Raw genomic sequence first — 20,147 nt, 5'->3', positions numbered from 1 at the left:
AAAGCTCAGGATGAGCAGAAACAATATCAAATGTTAGGTCCATGCCCCTGGAATGTTTGCTGTTGGACTCCATAATTGTTCCTAACATCTCCAGTGAAGGCAGTACTTTTATAGCACAGGTAAAAACTGAACAATGCCACTGAACTACATCTGAAGCAACTGTGGGAAGCACTCTATACCTTCCATGGACAGCTTTCTTTCTATTATTTCCCTTAAGCACTCCCTCTTCGCCCCCTCTTCCATTTTTCATTTTCCGTAAATCAGCCTGTGGCACCCATGGACATTGATAACCTCATTGGTGGCATTAAGGCCAAGGACATTGCTTCTTTTGTGTTAAAACTATAAAGGGAAGGCATTTATGTGTCATGCTGGTAAAAGTGCACTAGACAGTAAGTAGTGGAACACAAGAATTAAGAACTAGGGCTTTGAAGTCCGAAAACCCTATAATGGAATCATGGGGTCAAATCTTTACAGAATGTTTCTGAGGCTTAGGTTTTTGGTAGGTAAAATGAAATACTACTTATTGTATAGTATTAGAATCAATGAGCATAAGCCTGCACCTACTAGTCACTAGCTACATGACAGACCCTGATATTCAGTGCCTAGATCCACCTAAATTACTCCGCAAAATATGTTCAATAAAGTTAAGCATTATTATTTTGAAGTAATAATAATTGTTATTAATATGAAATACATTACTTTAGTGAAATGGATTCATTAAATAACAATACTGTAGTTGCAAATCAGGTTTAACTAAATTATCACTTATAGAATAAACATTGGTTAAACTGCCTCTTAAAAATTGTTGCACAATGAAACACATTCCTCTACGTGCCCAGTACTTACCTTATAATTGTTCTCCTTGAGATCATAGAAGTCTCTTTGCAGCAAGAGGTAAGCTCTGCCGTGCATGACAGGCAGCGGAGTGTCTGGCACTTGTCCCCAAATGCCTCAGGTTTACTCTGAGGCGGATATTTGAAGTTATGGGTCACTTTCCCACACTTAGTAAATTGACATAAGTTACTTGCTTTTTAGACTCGGAACGCTCCCAAGATAAGTGGCTTCTAAATTTGGGATATAACGATGACTTCTACTCCTGACTCCTCTAAACGAGCAGTTCCCGAAGGAAAACTTGGGCACTTCCTCATCTGCGGCGTTTCACTGCAGTGCCAGCTCAAAGCCCAGTCTCAAGACAAACTTGGATGAGCAACGGAGACAAGCCCGAGTCGTCGGCGCCTGAGTGGGAGTGAGCGGTGTACGCCTACCAAGATCCTAGCAGGTTGTCTCCGCTTCACAGGTGCAATCCCGCAGCCACTCACAGGAGGAAGCAAATCGGTTGCCAAGCAACGAGCCCCCGTGGGGCAGCCGCGAGACAGAGGCAGGGGGTTGGCCGCTGTCACCCAATCAGCGGCAGGGGGCAGGCCTCTTGATTTCTCCACAGCCAATCCTACAACAGTTTCCCCTTTGAAAGGCCAATGAGATTCGTGGTCAAGGCGACACCACGCCTTCTCAGCCCACCAACATGCACTCTACACAACTAATGTAGAGGATGGGCTGAGTTCCCAGGACCCAGCGTGTAAGTCACAGAAGCCATCACACAATGTCCCCCTTCGAAATTATCCTTCCTTTTTCTTTGAATATCAAAAGAAATGGGAAGTCGAAATTGAAGGTCTACAGAATTCAGTCTGGCAGGTACAGGTCTGCCCTTATTCATAACAATATCTTAACTTACATGGCGAGTTACCATTCACAGTAGTGGTGCATGCTATTATGTCATCAAATCTTACGATCATCCTAGGAAAGTGCTCCAGAAACAGGGAACTCCTTAAAATTTCTCAGATTCCCATCTCTTCCCACAGAGTTTCGCACTTGCTGTTCCTGCTACCTAGGCCTTTACCACATTCCTTCTACTCCTTCAGCACTCATTTCCCCTTCACTCACTCATCTTTCAGATTTTAACGACTCTTTAAGGGATCCTTTCTTTTGTGATCCCACAGGACCTTCTATTTGCCTCCTAGTTAGCATTTGTCATACGGCATCACAATTGTCTATTGTTTTCACCAAAGTGAGAACTACTGTAAGACACGGTTCCATTGCCAGCGCCAACAGAGCCTGGCATCTTGGTTCAGAGTGCTTTCTTTTTTTACTTACTATTTACTTACTAATTTTGTGGAATCCGGATGTTCCTTTAGTCCATTCATTTTACAAATATTTATTAAATACTTTCTTTTACGTGAAAGATTCAAATGAAGTAACTGTCTTTATGGCTCCGATATACAATAAACAAGTATACAAAACAAAAGTCATGATTTCAGATCGTGATAAACGTTATGTGGACAATAATAAAACAGTAACATGATAGAGAGTGGGGTAGGTCATTAAGGGTTAGAAATGGTGGTCAGGGAAGGCCTCTGTAAGGAATGGAGTTTTGAACTCATACATGAAAGATGAGAAGGAGCCTGTTACATGAAATATTGAGGGCAGAGAGCTCTAGGAAGAGGAAAACAGGATATTTTTGAGTCAGGAAAGATCTTGTCTTGAAAAGGGAACAAAGGAAGGTCGGGGAGGTTGTGGAGGAGCCTGGGAGGGGTGTGATAAAGTTGGGGGACTACACAGTGGGAAGTTTGGGCTTTATTTGAATAGCTATGGGATTACATTGGATGGGTTTAAACAGGAGAGTGTCATGCTCTGATTTATATTTACATGATTACTCTGGCTGCTCTACGAAGAATGAATTTTGGGGAGACCACCTGGAAGGATCCCACAGTAAATTTCATCTCCAGGTATGGTAGCTTAGAAATCACCAAAAACATGTTAACTGTACTAAAATGTTGGCACAATAAAATGCTATTATTCTATGTTTCATATAACTAAATGTAAAGGATTTTTTTCCTGTGAAAACATCAACTAGTATCTGGGATTGAATTTTTTGGCTCTTCTTTCCATCCCATCAGATTTTAACATGGTCTTGTGTAGGACTGGAAATGTCAGGTGAACATGAGTAAAGGGAATAGATCTTCAGTGAGAAGGGAATAGACCCAGTTTGGAGATCCTAACTAGGTTTGTCCATATCACTGTGGTCCCACAGTCCTTTCTTCCACCCTAATGGATTATTGTGATAAGGAATTCAGAATCTTTTGTATTTAAAAAAATATATATATATATATATTTATTTATCATGGAAAATATGATATTTTGAAATATGTACACATTATGGAATGGCTAAATTGAGCTAACTAACATAAGCATTACCTCATATGCTGAGGAAACCTAAAATCTATTTTCATCTATTTTCAAGGATACAACACATTTTTATTAACTGTAGCCATCATGTCATACAATAAGAATCCTCCATTTTGTTTAAAATTTCCTTCTAGGGAAAATTATGTTAAAGTAAGAGAAAGATAAAAGTAAGTAAAGGAAAAGAAAATTAAGGTAAAGAAAAACATTCTTTGTTGTGAATTTTTAGAAGATGGCATTTATATGATACTTTAGCACAATGAAAATCAAGTTGGAAGATATTCATATGTCTCTCCCCACAACAAACCTATATTAATAGCTTTGACCTCTTCTTGGGACTTCTGACTAGTATGCCTCCTAATTTATATCCAATTGCCTGGTTATCACCCAGCTGTCTTGTCCCAAAGACATTTCAAACTCAAACGTTTGAAATCAACTAATTACTGTTTCTCCCAACCAAGCTTCTGTCCCAGTTGGAAATTTGAAGTCATCTCTGACTCCTCCTCTTCCCCATGACTCACAAGACATGCTGTTGTCATAGCTTCTTCTCAAGCCTTACCACTAATGCACAATTTCATAACCTTGTCATCTCTTGCCTAGATACAGAACATCTTTGTATTGTACTCCCTGACTCCAGACTTGCCTGTCATGAAACTTGATGGTAATGTATTTAAACTAACATGTGATCATGAAATTCTCTACTTAAAATACTTCAAGGGATTCCCTTCATCCCAGCTTATCCCATCTTCAACATGTGGATTTACTTCCAGGGGTGTAGGTGGGATGGCTGAAATCACGGGCAACTTTATATGTGTCTGTCTGTACATTTGTATGTGTATGCAAATGGACTTTTTTTTTTTTTTTTTTTTTTTTTTTGCTTGATAAACCACACACTACAGAATTAAATATAAGTTTCTTAACATGGCAAAGCAGAGCATTCCATAATATTTTCCTATTTATCCCTACTTTTATTGACACTCATTCTGCTTCATACTTGAGGTACTCACTCCATTAAACTGTGTATCTTTTTTCCTGTATGTACCCATCTTGCCTAGGCTCATCATCTTTTCTCCCTGACCTTTCTTCCTCTTTTTAAATCTAATTAAAAACTGTTAACACATCCTGAAAGACATAAATGCCTCCTTGGAGCCATCCTGAACTGCCAGAATGGGTTGTGTTCTCATTTGACCTGGGTTCATCTTTGTATATTATCACCACATTATTTTGAAACTATTTGTTTATGGGATTTTCTCCCTCACTAGAATATCATTTCTTAAGGCCATGGAGACCTGTTTATTCATCGCTGCATTCCCAGCACCAAGCACCTGGCTCAGAGGCGGTATCAGTATATTCTGATTGAATTGAACTTAGCAGAATAGAAAGTTTTGAGGCCAGGAGAGTGACCTTCCATGAAAGAACTAGGCATAAGCCAAGAAAGAGGGTTGCAGAGATGTGAAGAGCTGGGTGATATAGAGAAGCTCAGCCAGCTCCATGACACATAGGAGGCTAAAATCTGGAGGACAGTGACAGAGTAGACAGTGAAGCAGAAGCACCCTTGAGAGCAAGAGCCACCAGAGCAGAAGGGGCTGCAGAGCTGCAGCCAGGACACAGATTATAAGCAAAATCCCCAGGTCGCCAAAAAGGAAGGGAAAGACACTTACGAAGGTCCCGCACCCGGAGGGGCTGAGGGGACAAACAGGTTAAGGTTTCCAGAAATATTTTGGGAATGGATTTTTTGAGAAATAAATAGCTTCCTGCCAATGTGGGGGTTTGGCACTGTTGTGTTTGGAGATGCTAACTAAACAAGATCACAGATGTACTCACTGGCTGGCCAGCATCTTGTATTTCTCTCTCTCTCTCTTTTTGTTTTTTAGAGAGTTTTCCTCTGTTGCTCAGGCTGGAGTGTCTTGGCGCAATCATAGCATATCTTATCCTATGTGTGCATGTGTGTGTGTGCCTAGCATCTGTGTAGCAACCAGCCAGCTTTGCCTCCTACAATTAATATTATAGCAGCAGGAGCTGAAGACTAATAGCATCAGCTGTTCAGCCATCTGAGTCACTCAAAATTGGAAATTTATAAGGAGAGGCCCATCTGAAAATATTTTCTCTGCATGGTATCACCTTCCATTTATTACAACAAATGTTAGTTTTAGTAAACTTTTCACATACATGATATCATTGCTGTCATGATCTTCTTGTCACTTCTCACTCCTGAGCCCTGTCTTTCTCTGCCTTGTTCATCAGCTTTGTTGTGTTTGGTTGTAGGTTAGACAAACCAACTCAAATGGGAAAATAAATTCCCATCTTCAGTCCTTCTACTGCTTTAATTTATTAGTAAGTCTGTTGATAAATAGAATGTGCCTTGCAGGCAGACCTGAGTTCTGTTCTGTGTCTTATTAACCTATAAAGATAATCTTGAAGAAGTTACTTAGCTTCCCTGTACCTACAAATGTTCTCATCTGTAATTTGGAGCCAATAGTAATACTTACTTTGCAGGATCATATGAGGATTAAAAGATATAATCCCTGCCAATGACTCAGTCACACCTGGCATAGAGTAAGTAATAGCCAACACCTGCACTTTCCACGTGCTGAGCATGCTGTTCTAAGTGCTGTATGGGAATTAATTTCATCCTCACTAATAGCTCTGTACAGTAGGCATTCTTGGGATTCTAATTTACAGATGAGGAAAACCAAGGCACAGAGACACTAGATGATTTGCCCAAGGTTACACAGCTGGAATGCAACAGAGCCAGGATGCAAACCTGAGTCCATACTTTTAGCCACTAAGCTACCCTGCCTCACGAGTAGAACTCATGTTCTACTAAGTGAGCTCTCTGGTCTTCTTCAGTAAATTATTGCTGCTCTCAAGAGTTGTGAGAATATTTTTGTCCAGCTGTTATTTTTGTTTTTGTTGACTATTGTGACTGCATTTCTACCTGCTGTTAAAATGTAAACCCAAGAAAGCCAGACCACTGCTGTATAAAATAGCGCCCATCCTTGGCCGGCCTTCTCCTAGGCTGGCTGGACCCTGGGGCCTGGCTGAGCCTCCTATGCCAATACTGTGACTTAGAAACAATGTTACTGCTGGGCAGCTCTATGTTCCTCCCCGTGCTGCCTGCGCCAGCCCCAGGCTGCTGGGGAACAGAGGCCACATCAGGGCCAGTCTGGGTACCCTGACCCTCAGCTGGCCCTGCCCAACCACCCAGCCACCCTGGACACGGCTCTGTCCCTCTGTCACACCCCAGGCCCTGTAAGGAGTCCCCAAGAAGAGCCCACTATACCATGGCGTTAACCTCTGCTGCCTGCCTGGGTATCTGGGCCTGGCCACTAGCCGTGTTCTTCATGTGTTGATTTTATTTGACCCCTGGAGTGGTGGGTCTCATCTCTCCCGTCTTGGCCAAGAGCGGCAGAGAGCTGCCTCACTGCAAACCCTCCTCCAGTGTCAGTGATGGTCGTCCTTGTCTCAGAATAACCAAGGGCCAGCCCGTGTCTGACCAAGGTCAAGGGGCAGGTGCAGGGGTGACAGGGATGGCTCCTAAGCCAGAAATGCCTTAAACTGCAATGCCCCATCCCATCTCCAAGCCCAGCCCAGTCACCTTAGGAGCAGGATCAGATAAAGCAGGCGGCGGGAAGGCTGGGCACCGCATTACTAACTCCAGTACATTTCTGTGTTGAACCCTGTGAAATAAAGTCTGAAAACTTAAAAAATAAAAACAGTGCCCAAATACGTATCTGTTAACTAAATGTGTATCCTATCTTCTCTTTTAGATTGTAAATATCTTGAGAACTGAGTTTGACCTCTGCAACTTATGAATACACTTATAGTACTCTCTATGTAGCTCAGAAAATACCACTATTATTATTTATAAAAATAATTTTAAAATGTTAACTTTTAGTAAATTTGTACCCTTAAGGGAAAGTAGATTTAATTAAGTCTTACTATATGCTTTCTTGGACTTTCTCTCCCAGTTCTTCCCCCTAAAAATAGAACTACAAGTTTGAAAAGAAAAATCTTGCATTGTATTTTTATGGTAGGCAGGATTCTAAGATGACCTCCAGGATCCCTACTCCCTGTACAATCCTTAGGACTGTGAAGATGATGGATTTTACTGCTGTGGTTAAGTTATATGTAGCACATTCGACTTGAAGAAAGGGAGGTTATTCTGGGTAAGTCTGACCTAATCGGGTGAGCCCTTAAATGGGACTAGACCCTTCCTGAAATCAGTGACTCAAAGCATGAGAGGGATTCTATGTAAGGGAGACTCTCTGTTGCTACCTTTGGAAATGGAAGGGGCCACATGGCAAGGAATGTCGGTAGCCTCCAAGCGCTGAGAGTGACCACTGGCTGACAGCCAGCAAGAGAATTGGGGCCTTAGTCCTAGAATTCCAAGGAACTGAATTTTGCCACAACGACATGAGCGGGAAAAGGTACCTGAATTCCAGATCACAGCAGAACCCAGCCAATACCTTGTAAGACCCTGTACAGAGAATCTAGTCAAGCCATGCCCGGTTCAGACGGACAGAGTGAGCAAGGCAAGTGAGCAAGGGAAGGCAACTAACAGTGTAACTATTTCCCTTTTGTAATGTTACTGAGGCTGACTCCAGCTTTAACAACCAGGCATCCTCTCTCCACTATGTAAAAATAATTCTTTCCCTCAGGACTCAAACAGATGTTTTCATTTTACTTAAACTAAAAGACTGTTTTCCTCCTTCACCAGGAATATGTAGCAGTACAAAGTGCTAACGTCGTGTGGATTTGAACCCCCCATCCTCGAGAGCAAAAGAAGGCTGGGGATTGCCAAATGTCAACTCAGCTGTGAGAAGTGTTTTAAATCATATTTTGACGTAGGTTATGTTGTTAACTAGAAAATGAAGTGCAGCACACATGCTTCTAGTAACTCTGGTTTCAAATCCTATGATCTCTTCTTTGTCTTGAAGACCTTTTGATGTGAGTTCCCAATATTGAGTTTCTCTGCTTTTAATAATCTTATATTCCTTCCTCAATATAAATGTCATGAAAAATACTGAACGCTAATCTTCAAAGATCAAACAGGAAGAAAGAGGTGGGCAGCATAGTTCAGTAACTTGAATTCCTGAAATTTCTCATTTAAAAATTTTATTTTAGCTTATAAAAGCCTTGGCTCAAGAAATACTTGGTTCCTCTTTTTAAAGTTGGAGTTGTACACTCCCCCACATTTCGGAAGTGTGTTAATTACAAAATAATTAGGCCTTTCTCTGTAAGGCACCTGACATGCAGAGGCCACTTAATCATTATTTGTGTCTGTGTTTGTGTTTACGGGGAGGAATTCAGAATCATACTTACTGGCTTTTACTTTGCTGTCTCTGCTTTAGCTAGGGGGACCAACAGTCTTGGTTTGCCTGAGACAAAGAACTTTTCAGTGCTGAAACTGGGACAGTCCCTGGCAAACTGGCTGGGACTAACTTGGGCATCAAGGACCTTTCTAGGGTGGGAATTGTGTAAACAACTTGGCAAGAGCTGTTTACTTGTTTTGGGTTCTTGGTGTTTAAAGGCACCCAGTTTGGTTTCCATGGCAGGCTGGTGCCCAAAGCCCGTGATCAAAGTTATAAAAAGTCTTGCTCAGAATTGTGTTACGAGATGATTCACCTTTAAAGGTGTCTGTGATGAAGGAAAGCAGTACCAGCTTGCGTACTTTACATGCACTGAAGTGTTTTAGAAAAATCAGTTCTCCATTCATTTCCCCACATGAGAATTTCAATGGTTGAGGGATACTGCATTCAATAACATCTAATTGTGACTATTCAGTGTGTGTATACAGGTGTTTAAAAGATGTAATTATTCTAGGCTCTTTTCATATATATCAATTTAATATACTTTTTATAGTGCTCTCAGTTGCCCCCAAGGGTAATTATGGAATTGGACGATGGAGAGACTTTGAGGTGGCAATCAGCTTGGAAGAGGGGGTTAAGGGATGACATATGGTTTAGGGATGGCTTAGGGATGTGTCTGGAAGCTGTTTTTAGTTAGCGTATGTTTATTAGGGGTGGTTTGAAGGGAGATAATAGAGCTGAATGAGGAGCTCGCTAAGCCCACCCTGCACCTCCTTAGCACCAGTCCTCTGGGTGTTCTATGTGATGCCATATACATGAATAATTAAATGGAATATTTTGTGCTCTGTTTACCATACTAGAAAATAATATATCCCTTGGTAAAAGTTGTTTAAAACACATTGAATAATAACAATCTTACCACTCTTTGAGCATCTACAGATACCTCTCATATACTCACATATATTCTCATTAAATGCTCATACCAATTCTGAGAGATAAGTATTATAGAAAAAATGATAAAATTAGATAGACTGTGTTTTTTGAGGACTTTATGTCAGGTGCTCTTCTATTCAGATTACATGAATTATCTTGTTTAAATCTCATAACAACTCTGTAAAATAGATACTTCAGGTGAAGAAACAGTAGTTCAGTAACTTGTCTGAGTTCACATGTTTACCAAAGGGTGAAGGGGAGATTTAAGCCAGGCTGACGTCAGAACCCTTGGTGTTCAGAATAGTGTAAATGCTATATTTACCCCATTTGATGCATAAGATAATAGAGATTGCCTTACTTGCTCAAGGTCAGCTAGTTTGTCTGCCAGTGCAGTTGAAAAACACATGCTGTACGCGCACATTCTCTTTGTCCAAGTTCCAGGAAGGAGGAAGAACTAGATTTTACAGTGCTACATGCTATCTGTCAGGGATTTATAGGAGATTTTTAAGGTTTTCTGGTACTTTCTGGAATGGTCCTGAGAAGTTATGATTTTTAGGTTCTCCCCCAGACAATTGTGATAATAACCTGGTTTGACAACTATTGCTCCAGCCCAGGGATGGCTAACAAGTTTTATTTCTAGTGCCATTTCTGAGTGGTAGGTTATATAGGCAAATATGTTGAAAATTTTAAGGCTAAATCTGAGTTCAGCTTGGAAGAGTACCAATTAGTGATGTCTGACATGAATTTGAGGAAAGAGAAGGACATGGGTGCCCTGGTGTCAGGTTCTAACTGAGGTCCAAGGGCAGTCAGTGGGTGAGTGGTGGGTAGTTGGAAAAACACTTGAGGAATTTTAGACAGTTTTGATATGGCTTTCCTCTCTCTCTAGGCAGAAGCGAGCCATATATACAGCATTAACAGGGTAATTATATGTTTTACAGACAACAGTCACTCCAAGCCAAGCACAAGCTCACATGGGTGATCACCTAATATGCCTCATGTGGTGTGATTACATAATGTGCAGGGTTGTACGCCTGTGCTCCAAACCCATGAGTCATGCGGCACTGGAAGGCCACCCCGGCCTACTTCTGAGTAAAGCGCAGCCATTTCCCTTACACTCCACCCCCTAGGCTGAGGGCATCCTCTGGGCAGGGACACATGCCCATAGGGCAGAGCCCTGAATCCATAGCCCACAGCAACAATACAGAGAGCAACAGCTCACTACTAGAATCCCAGTTATGCTACTTATGACTGTTAGGGCCCAGCATAGGCCAGAGCCCAGGAATGCCCACCATAACTTCAGTGGGGTGACATGTGTTATGTTTACACAGGCCATGACAGGTACCCATCCCACAGTGGTGTTATCCCAATGTTGCTCGATGCACCGTGGCGCCTGGGCTAGGGGTACTACATGTTCCCCCACTAGCTAGCCCCACTCATCGTAAATGCTATGGGCCAGCCAGAGGTAGGTGCGCCGTGGGTCTTGTAGTGTCTTTTGTCTGAAGCTTGCCACACGGCGTTCCAGGTGTCATCCATGGGACCCCAAGTCTCCAGCCATGTACAGTTCTCTGCAGATGCTGAATGCATGTGCCAAGCAAGTTGTCTGCAACTGCTGCTGGAAGGGTGGTGCAGATCCAACAGTTGGAAATATTGGTCACCACAGCATAGGTGTGGGCCCAGTTCACGATGCAGTTGGAGCATGTTAACCTATGGTTGAAATGACAGAGCACGCACAGGTACTAACAGAGGTAAATCACATCTCTCAAGCAAAATACAGGCTAACCTTTCATCCCTGGATAACAATGCAACCATCAAGGGATTTTGCCCTGGGCAATAATACCACATCTTCTCAGCTCCCCATGGTTCTTTTGAGTCCTGTATCTGTGCCAAAGTCATGGGGGAACTCATAATAGGTCACACAAGCAATACATATATTCCCTGGAGGAGGGTTCCTTCCCTGGCCATTCCCCTACAAAACAGTCAACCGTGGGGGCCATGTATTGAATACCCAAGGAGTGACATGCAAGTCATGGTGTATGCCCTACCCCCAGGGAGTCATGCTGGCCAACCACTGGCAGTAGGGGGCTTGGAGGGTCCATGGCCACAGCCAGGTTTTCTGTTCCCTCGCCTTCAAGGGCGTTGGGGCTGGTAACAACAGTTTACCGTTCATCCCCATACCTGGTTGGAGGAGGTCATCCTTGGTATGTACCTGCAACTGGATGGGGATGGCGGCCCAGTGTAACAAAGCCTCCACTAGGGCCGGGTCAACTTTCTGTGACTGTTCATTCAAGATTTGAAGTACCAGGTCCAGCCTGGAACTCCAGCCCCACAAAGACGGGGGTGTGACATGCTACCGTAACCCATTCTTTAAGAGCCTCTTATACCACTCAATTATATGTGCAGCTTGCGGGTTGTATAGTACATGGAATCCCCACTTTATGTCCATTTGTTATGCCCATTTCTGTGCCTGTTGTCCAGTGAAACGTGTTCCCTTATCACTCTCAGCAGCCAGAGGGTGACCATACAGGGCCCATAAGTGTTGCAGGGCATGGATGGTGTTCTGTTGGTTGGCCACTTGAAGGGTAGGTGAACAACAGGCTCATGACTGTGTCCACAGCTGTTAACACATGTGTATACCCTTGCAACTTCAGCAGCCACCTAATGTAATCTACTTGTGGGCAGTCACCCTATCGTCGCTTGTTGTGTAACATTGGGTAGCTACCTCCATTTAGGGTATTATGAGCACATTGTGACAAACCTCCCAAATGCTGGGCATTTCTGGGCATTTCTGACAAACCTCCCAAATGTCTTGCTTGGGCAGGAATAGACCCCAATGCTTATTGACCCATTGCATCAGTTTACCTCCCGCATGTCCTAGTTTCCAGTGTAGCCACAAGGCTACATCTCATGTAGGTGCCGACTAACCATCGGACGTTAACCAAGGCATCTGCCTCATCATTGCCAGGGGTAGCCAAAGGCGTATGGCCTGATGTATGATCAATAGTTACCTCTTTCTGATGACCCATTTCCCAAAGGTCTTGCCACATGACTTGGCCCCAAATGGGTCAGTGGCTGACTAACCCTTTCTGTATTTTCCAGGTAGTTAACCATAAGGTTAAGCCTTGATAGACTGCCCAGCTACTGACACAGATTACTACAGGTGTGACCTCCCTGGTGATCACCATCCATACTACTCTAAGTTCAGCCCATTGGTTACTTTGTCCATACCTGGTTTCAAACCATATGGTGTCAGTACTAGGTTGAATTGCAACAGCAGTCCAAGCAGCAGTAGCACCTCGACTAGGCCCACCTGTGTACCATGCCCCATTGGGAATAGGGGGACACCCTTCCCTAAATAGTGAAGGCTCAGGGTCTAGGGGCGCCTTAGGCCCCATGGCCTTATCTTACATTAGGACTACAGTTTCCAAGACCTCTTGCAACTCTGCTACTAAGGGACTTGTACTCAATGTACTCCACTGCTCTAAGTATGCACCCCACTTTGGCAAAGTGGATATCTGTGCCATCCCAGTCCAGGAGGTCATTACCCATGAACGTACGCATTCTGCTATTGGGTAAGTCATCTGCATGATGACTGCAGTCTGCCCTGTCATATTCTCACAAACCTGAAGGACGGCATACACAGCTGCTAGCTGTTTCTTTATCAAGGAATACCAGAGCTTAACTCCCTCCCATAGTTGGGACTAAAAGCCTGCTGGCATTCTCAAGCACTCCGTGCGCTGCCAGAGGTCCCAGTCGAAGCCATCTGTGGTCACATGCACATCCAGCTCAAACAGGCACCCCTGGTCAACTACCCATAGGGCTTGTGCCTGCTGAATAGCCCATTTGGCTGCCAGGAAGGCTGTCTCAGCTGCATCATCCCAATCCCAAGTAGGTTTCTTTTTTTTTAACCATGCAACAGTTTTGTCATTTGAGCTGAATGGGGCACAGATGTCCAACAATATCCTAGGAGACCCACAAAAGTTTACAGCTGCTTCACCGTGGTGGGCCGGGGATATGTCTGAATCTTATCACTAGTAGCCTCTGGGATGGCCTTTGTCTTACCCAACCAGATAACTCCCAAGAATTTGGCAGATAATCCAGGCCCTTGGACATTGGATTCATTGACAGCCCAACCGCACGCTGCCAAATGTTGCCGCAAGAGGGGCGTCACCACTTGTAAATCTGCAAGAGAATCAGAGGTTAACCTAATATCAGTAATAGGCAGACCTCCTCTGGACATTGTCAGGTGGCTAAATCCGTGGCAATTAGACCGTGACATATGGTGGGGCTGTGCACATGGCCCTGTGGCAACACTGTAAAAGTCCACTGTTGCCCTTCCCACGTGAAGGCAAACTGTTCCTGGTTCTCTGGAGAGATTTCTATGGAGAAAAATGCATTGGCCAAGTCCACTACTTAGTGGTACTGTCCCAGTTCCATTGTCAAATGGTCCATCAAATCCATGATTGATGGTACAACTGCATGCAAAGGGGGTGTTAATTTATTCAGTTCCTGATAGTCCACCGCCATCTGCCAAGTTCCATCAGGCTTTCTAACTGGCCACACTGGACAATTCTAGGGGCTGTGGGTGCCACGCACTATCTGCACCTCCTCCAGCATTTTAATTGTCTCAGTTATCTCTGTATGCCCACACAGCAAATGGTATTGACAGGTGGAAGTAACCCATCAGGGTTGTGGCAGGACCTGAGGCTGGTGATGCGTATGTCCATGCAGCACTGGCTTCACCACATGCACTCAGAGTCTGAATTCCACGGCCATACTTTGTAACACCAGGCCATGTAAAATGTCCACCCCCACAATGTATTCAAGTATGGGAGAGACATACACAGTATGTAAACGGAAAGCCAAACGGCCAACACCAAGGTACAGAGATACAGGTTTCACTGCCACTGACCAGCCTCCATAACCATCAATGTAAGCAGGTTTGCCCAGAGACTTATTCGGGTTCCCATAAACAAGGCTGCCATCTGCGCCAGTATCCACCAGCGCTGGCACCCGCTGTACATTGGATCACTAATTCCACATGTGGCCTCCGGTTGTTTGGTGTCCCCCCAGGCTGGGCACCTTGGCCGGTTCCCTAGTCGAAGAGAAAAGGCTCTACATGTCTGCCTGGCTGCAGCAAGTAGTCTTTAAGCTGAAGCACCTGGTGGGACTGGGTCACACAGCAATGTCCTTCTCTCCCTTGGACATTTTCTGGAATTGCTGCTCTGGAGACAACTGTCTCCACAAAGTTAAGAGTCCTTCATTGGGCTGCTTATGGATTTTCCCTCAGTCAACCCTGGCCAAAATCAAATCTATCCACATCCCTGAGTGTGTTGCTCATTGGGGTCCCCTTTTCTCCTATGGGGGGTGCCTTTCAGGTGGAGCATCTTCCCTTTCTTTATGGCACAGACCCCTTAGTCCTGTGGATGGCCTTCAGCTTCCCTGAGAGCTGCCATAGCAGTGGTCACTTCATGTATGCTGTGCCCTATGTACCGGGTGAGGACAGCAGCTAGGAAGCCAAAGGCACTCAGGGGGGCAGAACCCAATATGAGATCCCTCATGTGGGAGGTGAAACATTCATCATCTGGCCCCTGAGCATTCAGGCCAAACACAGCCTGCCGCACACCCATCTCCCAGTTGACTTGCACCAAATCGGTATACAACTGCCATTTACTCATGGTTTGGGGTATTTCACGGGCATCATTCCACACAGTCCATATGGCTGCCCTTAGCCGCTCAGTCAGGGTGCGGCCACCTTGCCCTTGTGCCAACCACCTATTCGCTTGCAGCTGCTGACAAAGAGAGGAGTGAATAATGATAAAGACCAGCTTTTCCATCTCAGACGTGGAATAGGAGATACTATCTGCTCCCTCGTTCCACAAACAAAGCATCCATGTGGGCAGTTTCCCCTGGATGCTGTGACACTGCTTGCCTAATTCCTGCAACTCAGTTGGGGTACAGGCAGCATATGAAGTATGTTGTGTTATGGCGGGGGGTCCCTGAGCCTGCCCTTGGGGCCGCAACGGCTCTTCATGATCTACCTTCTAATGAACCACTGGGCAAGCCCACAACGGGGATTCTTCCTCCTCAGTATCAGACTCAGTGGGGGGTCTTCAGCCAAGACAACAGACCCAGGCGGGGATTCACAGCAGCCTCTAATTACTTTTCCAAGCTCTGTAGCCGGCCTCCAAGTGCTCCATCTGCACCTGGAAGTCCCTATTCATGGCAGCTTCTAACTCTTTTTCTGAGCTGTGTAGCCAGGTGTTAGGTGCCCTGCCTGTGCCTGGAGGGCCCTTACCAGTGCTGTATCCCTCAGGGACTGGGTGTGTACTTCTCGTAGCACAGTCAAAAATGCCCATCCAACTCTGCAGGCAAAAGCTTGCTCCCTCTTGGTGCTCTGCTCTTTCACTGCTTCAGTGCCTTTTCCATGCTCATGGCAGACCCATCTACTGCCTCCCAGGTTTCCACTGGAACCTGTCTGAGCAGCACAGCTGCCACCGGCTACCACAACCCATGTTGCGGCCACATGGCCAACCCAGAATCAGAGGGGACCAAAGGCTCACTCACCTCAGGATCCTGTTTGTGATGCCAATTGTCACATTCTAACTGAAGTCCGAGGGGAGTTGGTGGGTGAGTGGCAGGTAGCTGGAAAAACACTCGAGGAATTTTAGACAGTTTCGACATGACTTTACTCTCTCTCTGGGCACGAGTGAGCTGTATGTACAGCGTTAGCAGGGTAATTATACGTTTTACAGACAATAGCAGCTCTGAGCCAAGTGCGAGCTCACATGGGTGATCATCTTGTGCCTCACATGGCATGGTTACATGACATGCGGGATTGTGCACCTGGGCTCCAAACCTGCTGATTCATGCTGCACCGGAAGGCCGCCTTAGCCTACTCCTGACCAAAGCACAGCCATTTCCCTTCCATCTGGGTTTGCTACACAGCCTCTATTCACTCAGGGATTCAGCTGCCTGGGGGATCTTATTCTTGTTCCCAACTATTCACTTCCTTCCCTGCAAGAAGATTCTATATTCCTGCTTATGACTATGCAACTTGCTGCACCTCTCCGCAGGTGGAGATATGTCCATGTCCTGCAGTCAGGTTTGGCCTCAGAATTTGTGTTGACTGAAAGGATGTGACAGCTGACTTGTAAGCACAGAAGTTTTTGAATGATTGTGTTTCAGTTCTGCCTCTTGCTGTGTCCCTCTGTCATGAGAACACTTTGTCCTTCAGACACCTGGAGACAGGGCCACTGCAGCAGACCTACCTCTGCTGATAGACGTGAGTGAGAAAGAAACATTTGCTCTTGAAAGGCAAGCCACTGAGATTTTGGAGTTGTTTATTACTGCAGCCAAGCTGACCAATACAATCAATGTTGGCCAATTTGGAATTGATCTGTCTGAAATCGATCAGTTAAAATCAATTCCAGTGAACTCTGGAAAGAAAAAATAAGTCCTAAACTGTCATTTTGTCTGAATATTAGTTTTAGTCTTATTAGACTGACTGTTGGTAAACTACCTAGGTTATGCCATTAGGGAGTTCCAGTCCCTTTTAAGTGATTTTAATGCATGTAGACCCAAAAGAAGCCCTTCAGGGAATTGTGTTAAAATGGGCCCAAATGGTAACCGGACTGATTTTTTTCTAATGCCCAAGGATTGCAGTAGGTAAGGAGTACCTGCCATAGGATGGGGTCTGTCCTGGACCTATTTCTGATGCAAGGTCCTTATGCCTATAAGGTTGGGCAGAACGTAAGCATTAATCTATGGCTTTGTGTAGGTAGTTCTGTTGTTTTGTGTGTGTTTGGATTTACAATTGGGAGCATAAGTCCATGAAACATTTAAAACTGCTTTCCTTCAAATTGAATATTCTCTGCATTATCTTTATTTCAGGATGTCAAGATAGTGTCCTTTTTCAAAGTGTAAGTAACATCCCATCTAATTTTAAAGAGAGGCCTTTCTCTTAAGCATTGTTAGGTAAGAATTCAGTTCAGTAACACACAGCATAATGACATTCCAGTCAACAACAGGCCACAATTAAAACAGTGGTCCCAAAAGATATTAATGGAGCTGAAGAATTCCTATCACCTAGTAATGTCATAGCCATCATAACATTGTGAGTGCAACGCATTACTCACGTTTGTGGTGATGCTGGTGTAAACAAATGTACTGTGCTGCCAGTCGCATAAAAGTATAGCACATACAATTATGTACAGTACATAATACTTGATAATAATAAACAACTATGTACTTGCTGTACTATCCTTTTGTCATTTTAGATTGTACTTCTTCTACTTATTAAAAAAAAAGTTAACTGTAAACAGCCTCACGCAGATCCCTCAGGAGGCATTCCAGAAGAAGGCACTGTTGTAGGAGATGACAGCTCCATGTGTGCTATTGTCCTTGAAGACCTTCCAGTGGGACAAGATGTAGGGGTGGAAGACAGCAATACTGATGATCCTAATCCTGTGTAGGCCTAGGCTAGTGTCTGTTTGTATCTCAGTTTTTAACAAAAAAGTTTAAAAAGTAAATTACAAAAATCAAAAATAGAAAAAAGCTTATAAAGATATAAAGAAAATATTTTTGTGCAGCTGTGCGTGTTTGAAGCTAAGTGTTATTACAAGAGTCAAAACGTTAAAAAGTTCATAAATCGAAAGGTTAATTTATGAAGATTTTAAAATAAATTTAGTGTAGTTTAAGTGTACAGTGTTTATAAAGTCTACTATAGCGTACAATACCCATCACTTCACCCACCACTGACTCACTGACTCACCCAGAGCAACTTCCAGTTTTACAAGCTCCATTCATGATAAGTGCTTAGATTCACAAATACTTGCCATTGCATTACAATTGCCTACAGTATTCAGTACTATAACATGCTGTACAGGTTTGTAGCTTGGGAGCAGTAGGCCATACTCTATATAGCCTAGGTTTGTAGTAGGCTGTACTATTTAAGTGTGTGTAATTGTACACCATAATGTTTGTACAGTGACAAAATCACCTAAGGTCATTTCTCAGAATGTATCCCCTTCGTTAAGTAATGCATGACTGTATTTACTAACATAGTCATTTGGTAAGGTATCTTGCCAATCCTGGTCAGCAAATGTTATGGTACTCATTTGTGAGTAAGCAATTCATATGTGCTTAAGATTCAACTAGTCATAAATATGTCAGCAGACCTTCTCCCTCTATATGTCTATATTTTTAAGCCTTCCCAGCCTAATTTCCCAGAGGATTACATTGACCTTGATGATTTGATGGTTTGTAAGACTCTCCTTTTCTTGAGCTAACAGTGTCCTAATTCCATTGGCATTTATGGTAACAAACTTCAGTGCAGTCATATTTTGGCTGCAAAAACCCTTTCTTGTGTGTGCTCCCTTGTTCCTTCTCCTCTAATCTGGCATTTCCTCTTTAGCATTAGAGCTATTGGCTGAAAAAAATGCGTATAAATTAAGAAGAGTATGAACTGCACCCCAGAACCTCACTTGGATCCCTCTTTCTGTCCTTCCTCAGAGCTTTCAGCCCTTTAAAGGCAGAGGAGAGCAAAGTCCGAGCAGAGGAGCACTCATGGCCAGCCAGGGACTGATAATGGATTGCAGCTGGCCAAGGAAAACAGCAGAACAAGCCACAGGTGTCTGCATCCAGCCAGCTGGGTCAGGGCATCACAGGAAGTGCAAGGGAGGGAAGGGAGCCCTTGCAGCAGCTTCCTGTTTGATGCTTACTAGAGCCTGGACTGGCAATGCATGTGGGTGAGCCTTCCCAGCTGTGGCCCACCATAGGGCAAGGTGGGGACTGTGGCTCACCTGGGAGGCCGCCCTACTGAGCACCACCATCTGCCGTAGCACAGAAATGCAGACCCTGATGCCAGAGCTCTTAATATTTCCATAGAAGTCAGATATCTGTATTTTTGTGTAAAATCTCTTGAATTTTAAGCGTTGTCAACTAATTAAAATTTTCCACAATGCTACAGAGCGTATGCTTACCTTGCAATATTACAATACCATAGCACACAATGGCTGACGCACCGACCCAGAAGGGATGCTCACAGGCAAGAGGTGTGGTGAGAGGGGCCAGATACAAATGAGCTTCTATTGGCTGCTTCCGCATCTATGAAAGTCAAGGGTAGGCAGCACTAATCTCCAATCAGAATAGTGGTTGGCCTGTAGGGGCAGATATTTCCCTAGCGGTGCCACAAGTGACCTCCCAGGTGCAGACAGTGTTCTCTCTCTGGGCCTGGATGATGTCACTCATGTGGATATGTGCATGAAAAATTGCAGGCTTAGTACATGGAACTTAGAAACGTCAAAAAGCAAAGCTGAAACCAATTCTCCAAAGAGAATAAGTGATCTGCAAATGGGCTGGGACCCACAGGGGGCAGCTTGCCCTCCTGCTCCAAGTTTAGGAATGAAACTGTGGGTGCCAATGGGCATGAGGTGGCACCAGGTGAGGATGAGCTGGAGGACAGAGGAACCGTGACTAACCCTCCCCAGAGGGACAGAATCCAGGGGCACTAGCAAGTCCAGTCACAAGTGGACATGGCCAAAGCCATCTCCTGGCCCAGGGCGAGGAGCATCATTCTGGCAGTGCAGGGAAGCGGGGCACAGGGGTGGAAAGAGGCTGGTGTGGAAGTCTGCAGGGCAGGGATTGTGGCAATGGTTACCCAAG

General features: G+C 44.3%; 1 protein-coding gene and 1 long non-coding RNA gene across 4 annotated transcripts in view; one reads left to right on the top strand and one right to left on the bottom strand.

The window, feature by feature from the left end:
* The window catches only part of UBE2U (ubiquitin conjugating enzyme E2 U), a 63,700-nt gene extending 61,684 nt beyond the window's left edge, over positions 1 to 2,016 (bottom strand). The window contains exon 1 of one of the 3 annotated variants that reach the window (XM_050757355.1): positions 1,733 to 2,016. In XM_050757355.1, the coding sequence (XP_050613312.1) occupies positions 1,733 to 1,747 (15 nt within the window). In that variant the 5' untranslated portion in view covers positions 1,748 to 2,016. The other 2 variants (XM_050757261.1, XM_050757165.1) reach the window with 2 other exon arrangements.
* Positions 2,017 to 2,657: 641 nt separating this feature from the next.
* Positions 2,658 to 19,431, top strand: LOC126935517 (uncharacterized). The gene is made up of 5 exons (XR_007719251.1): positions 2,658 to 2,783; positions 3,841 to 3,901; positions 7,278 to 7,409; positions 7,961 to 8,058; positions 18,996 to 19,431. It is a non-coding gene; the product is annotated as an uncharacterized LOC126935517 (long non-coding RNA).
* Positions 19,432 to 20,147: the final 716 nt, after the last annotated feature.

The sequence above is a fragment of the Macaca thibetana genome, chromosome 1 (genome assembly GCF_024542745.1).
Source record: "Macaca thibetana thibetana isolate TM-01 chromosome 1, ASM2454274v1, whole genome shotgun sequence".
In the NCBI taxonomy this organism is placed as follows: Eukaryota; Metazoa; Chordata; class Mammalia; order Primates; family Cercopithecidae; genus Macaca; species Macaca thibetana.
This window is presented reverse-complemented; position numbering and strand designations above follow the sequence as displayed.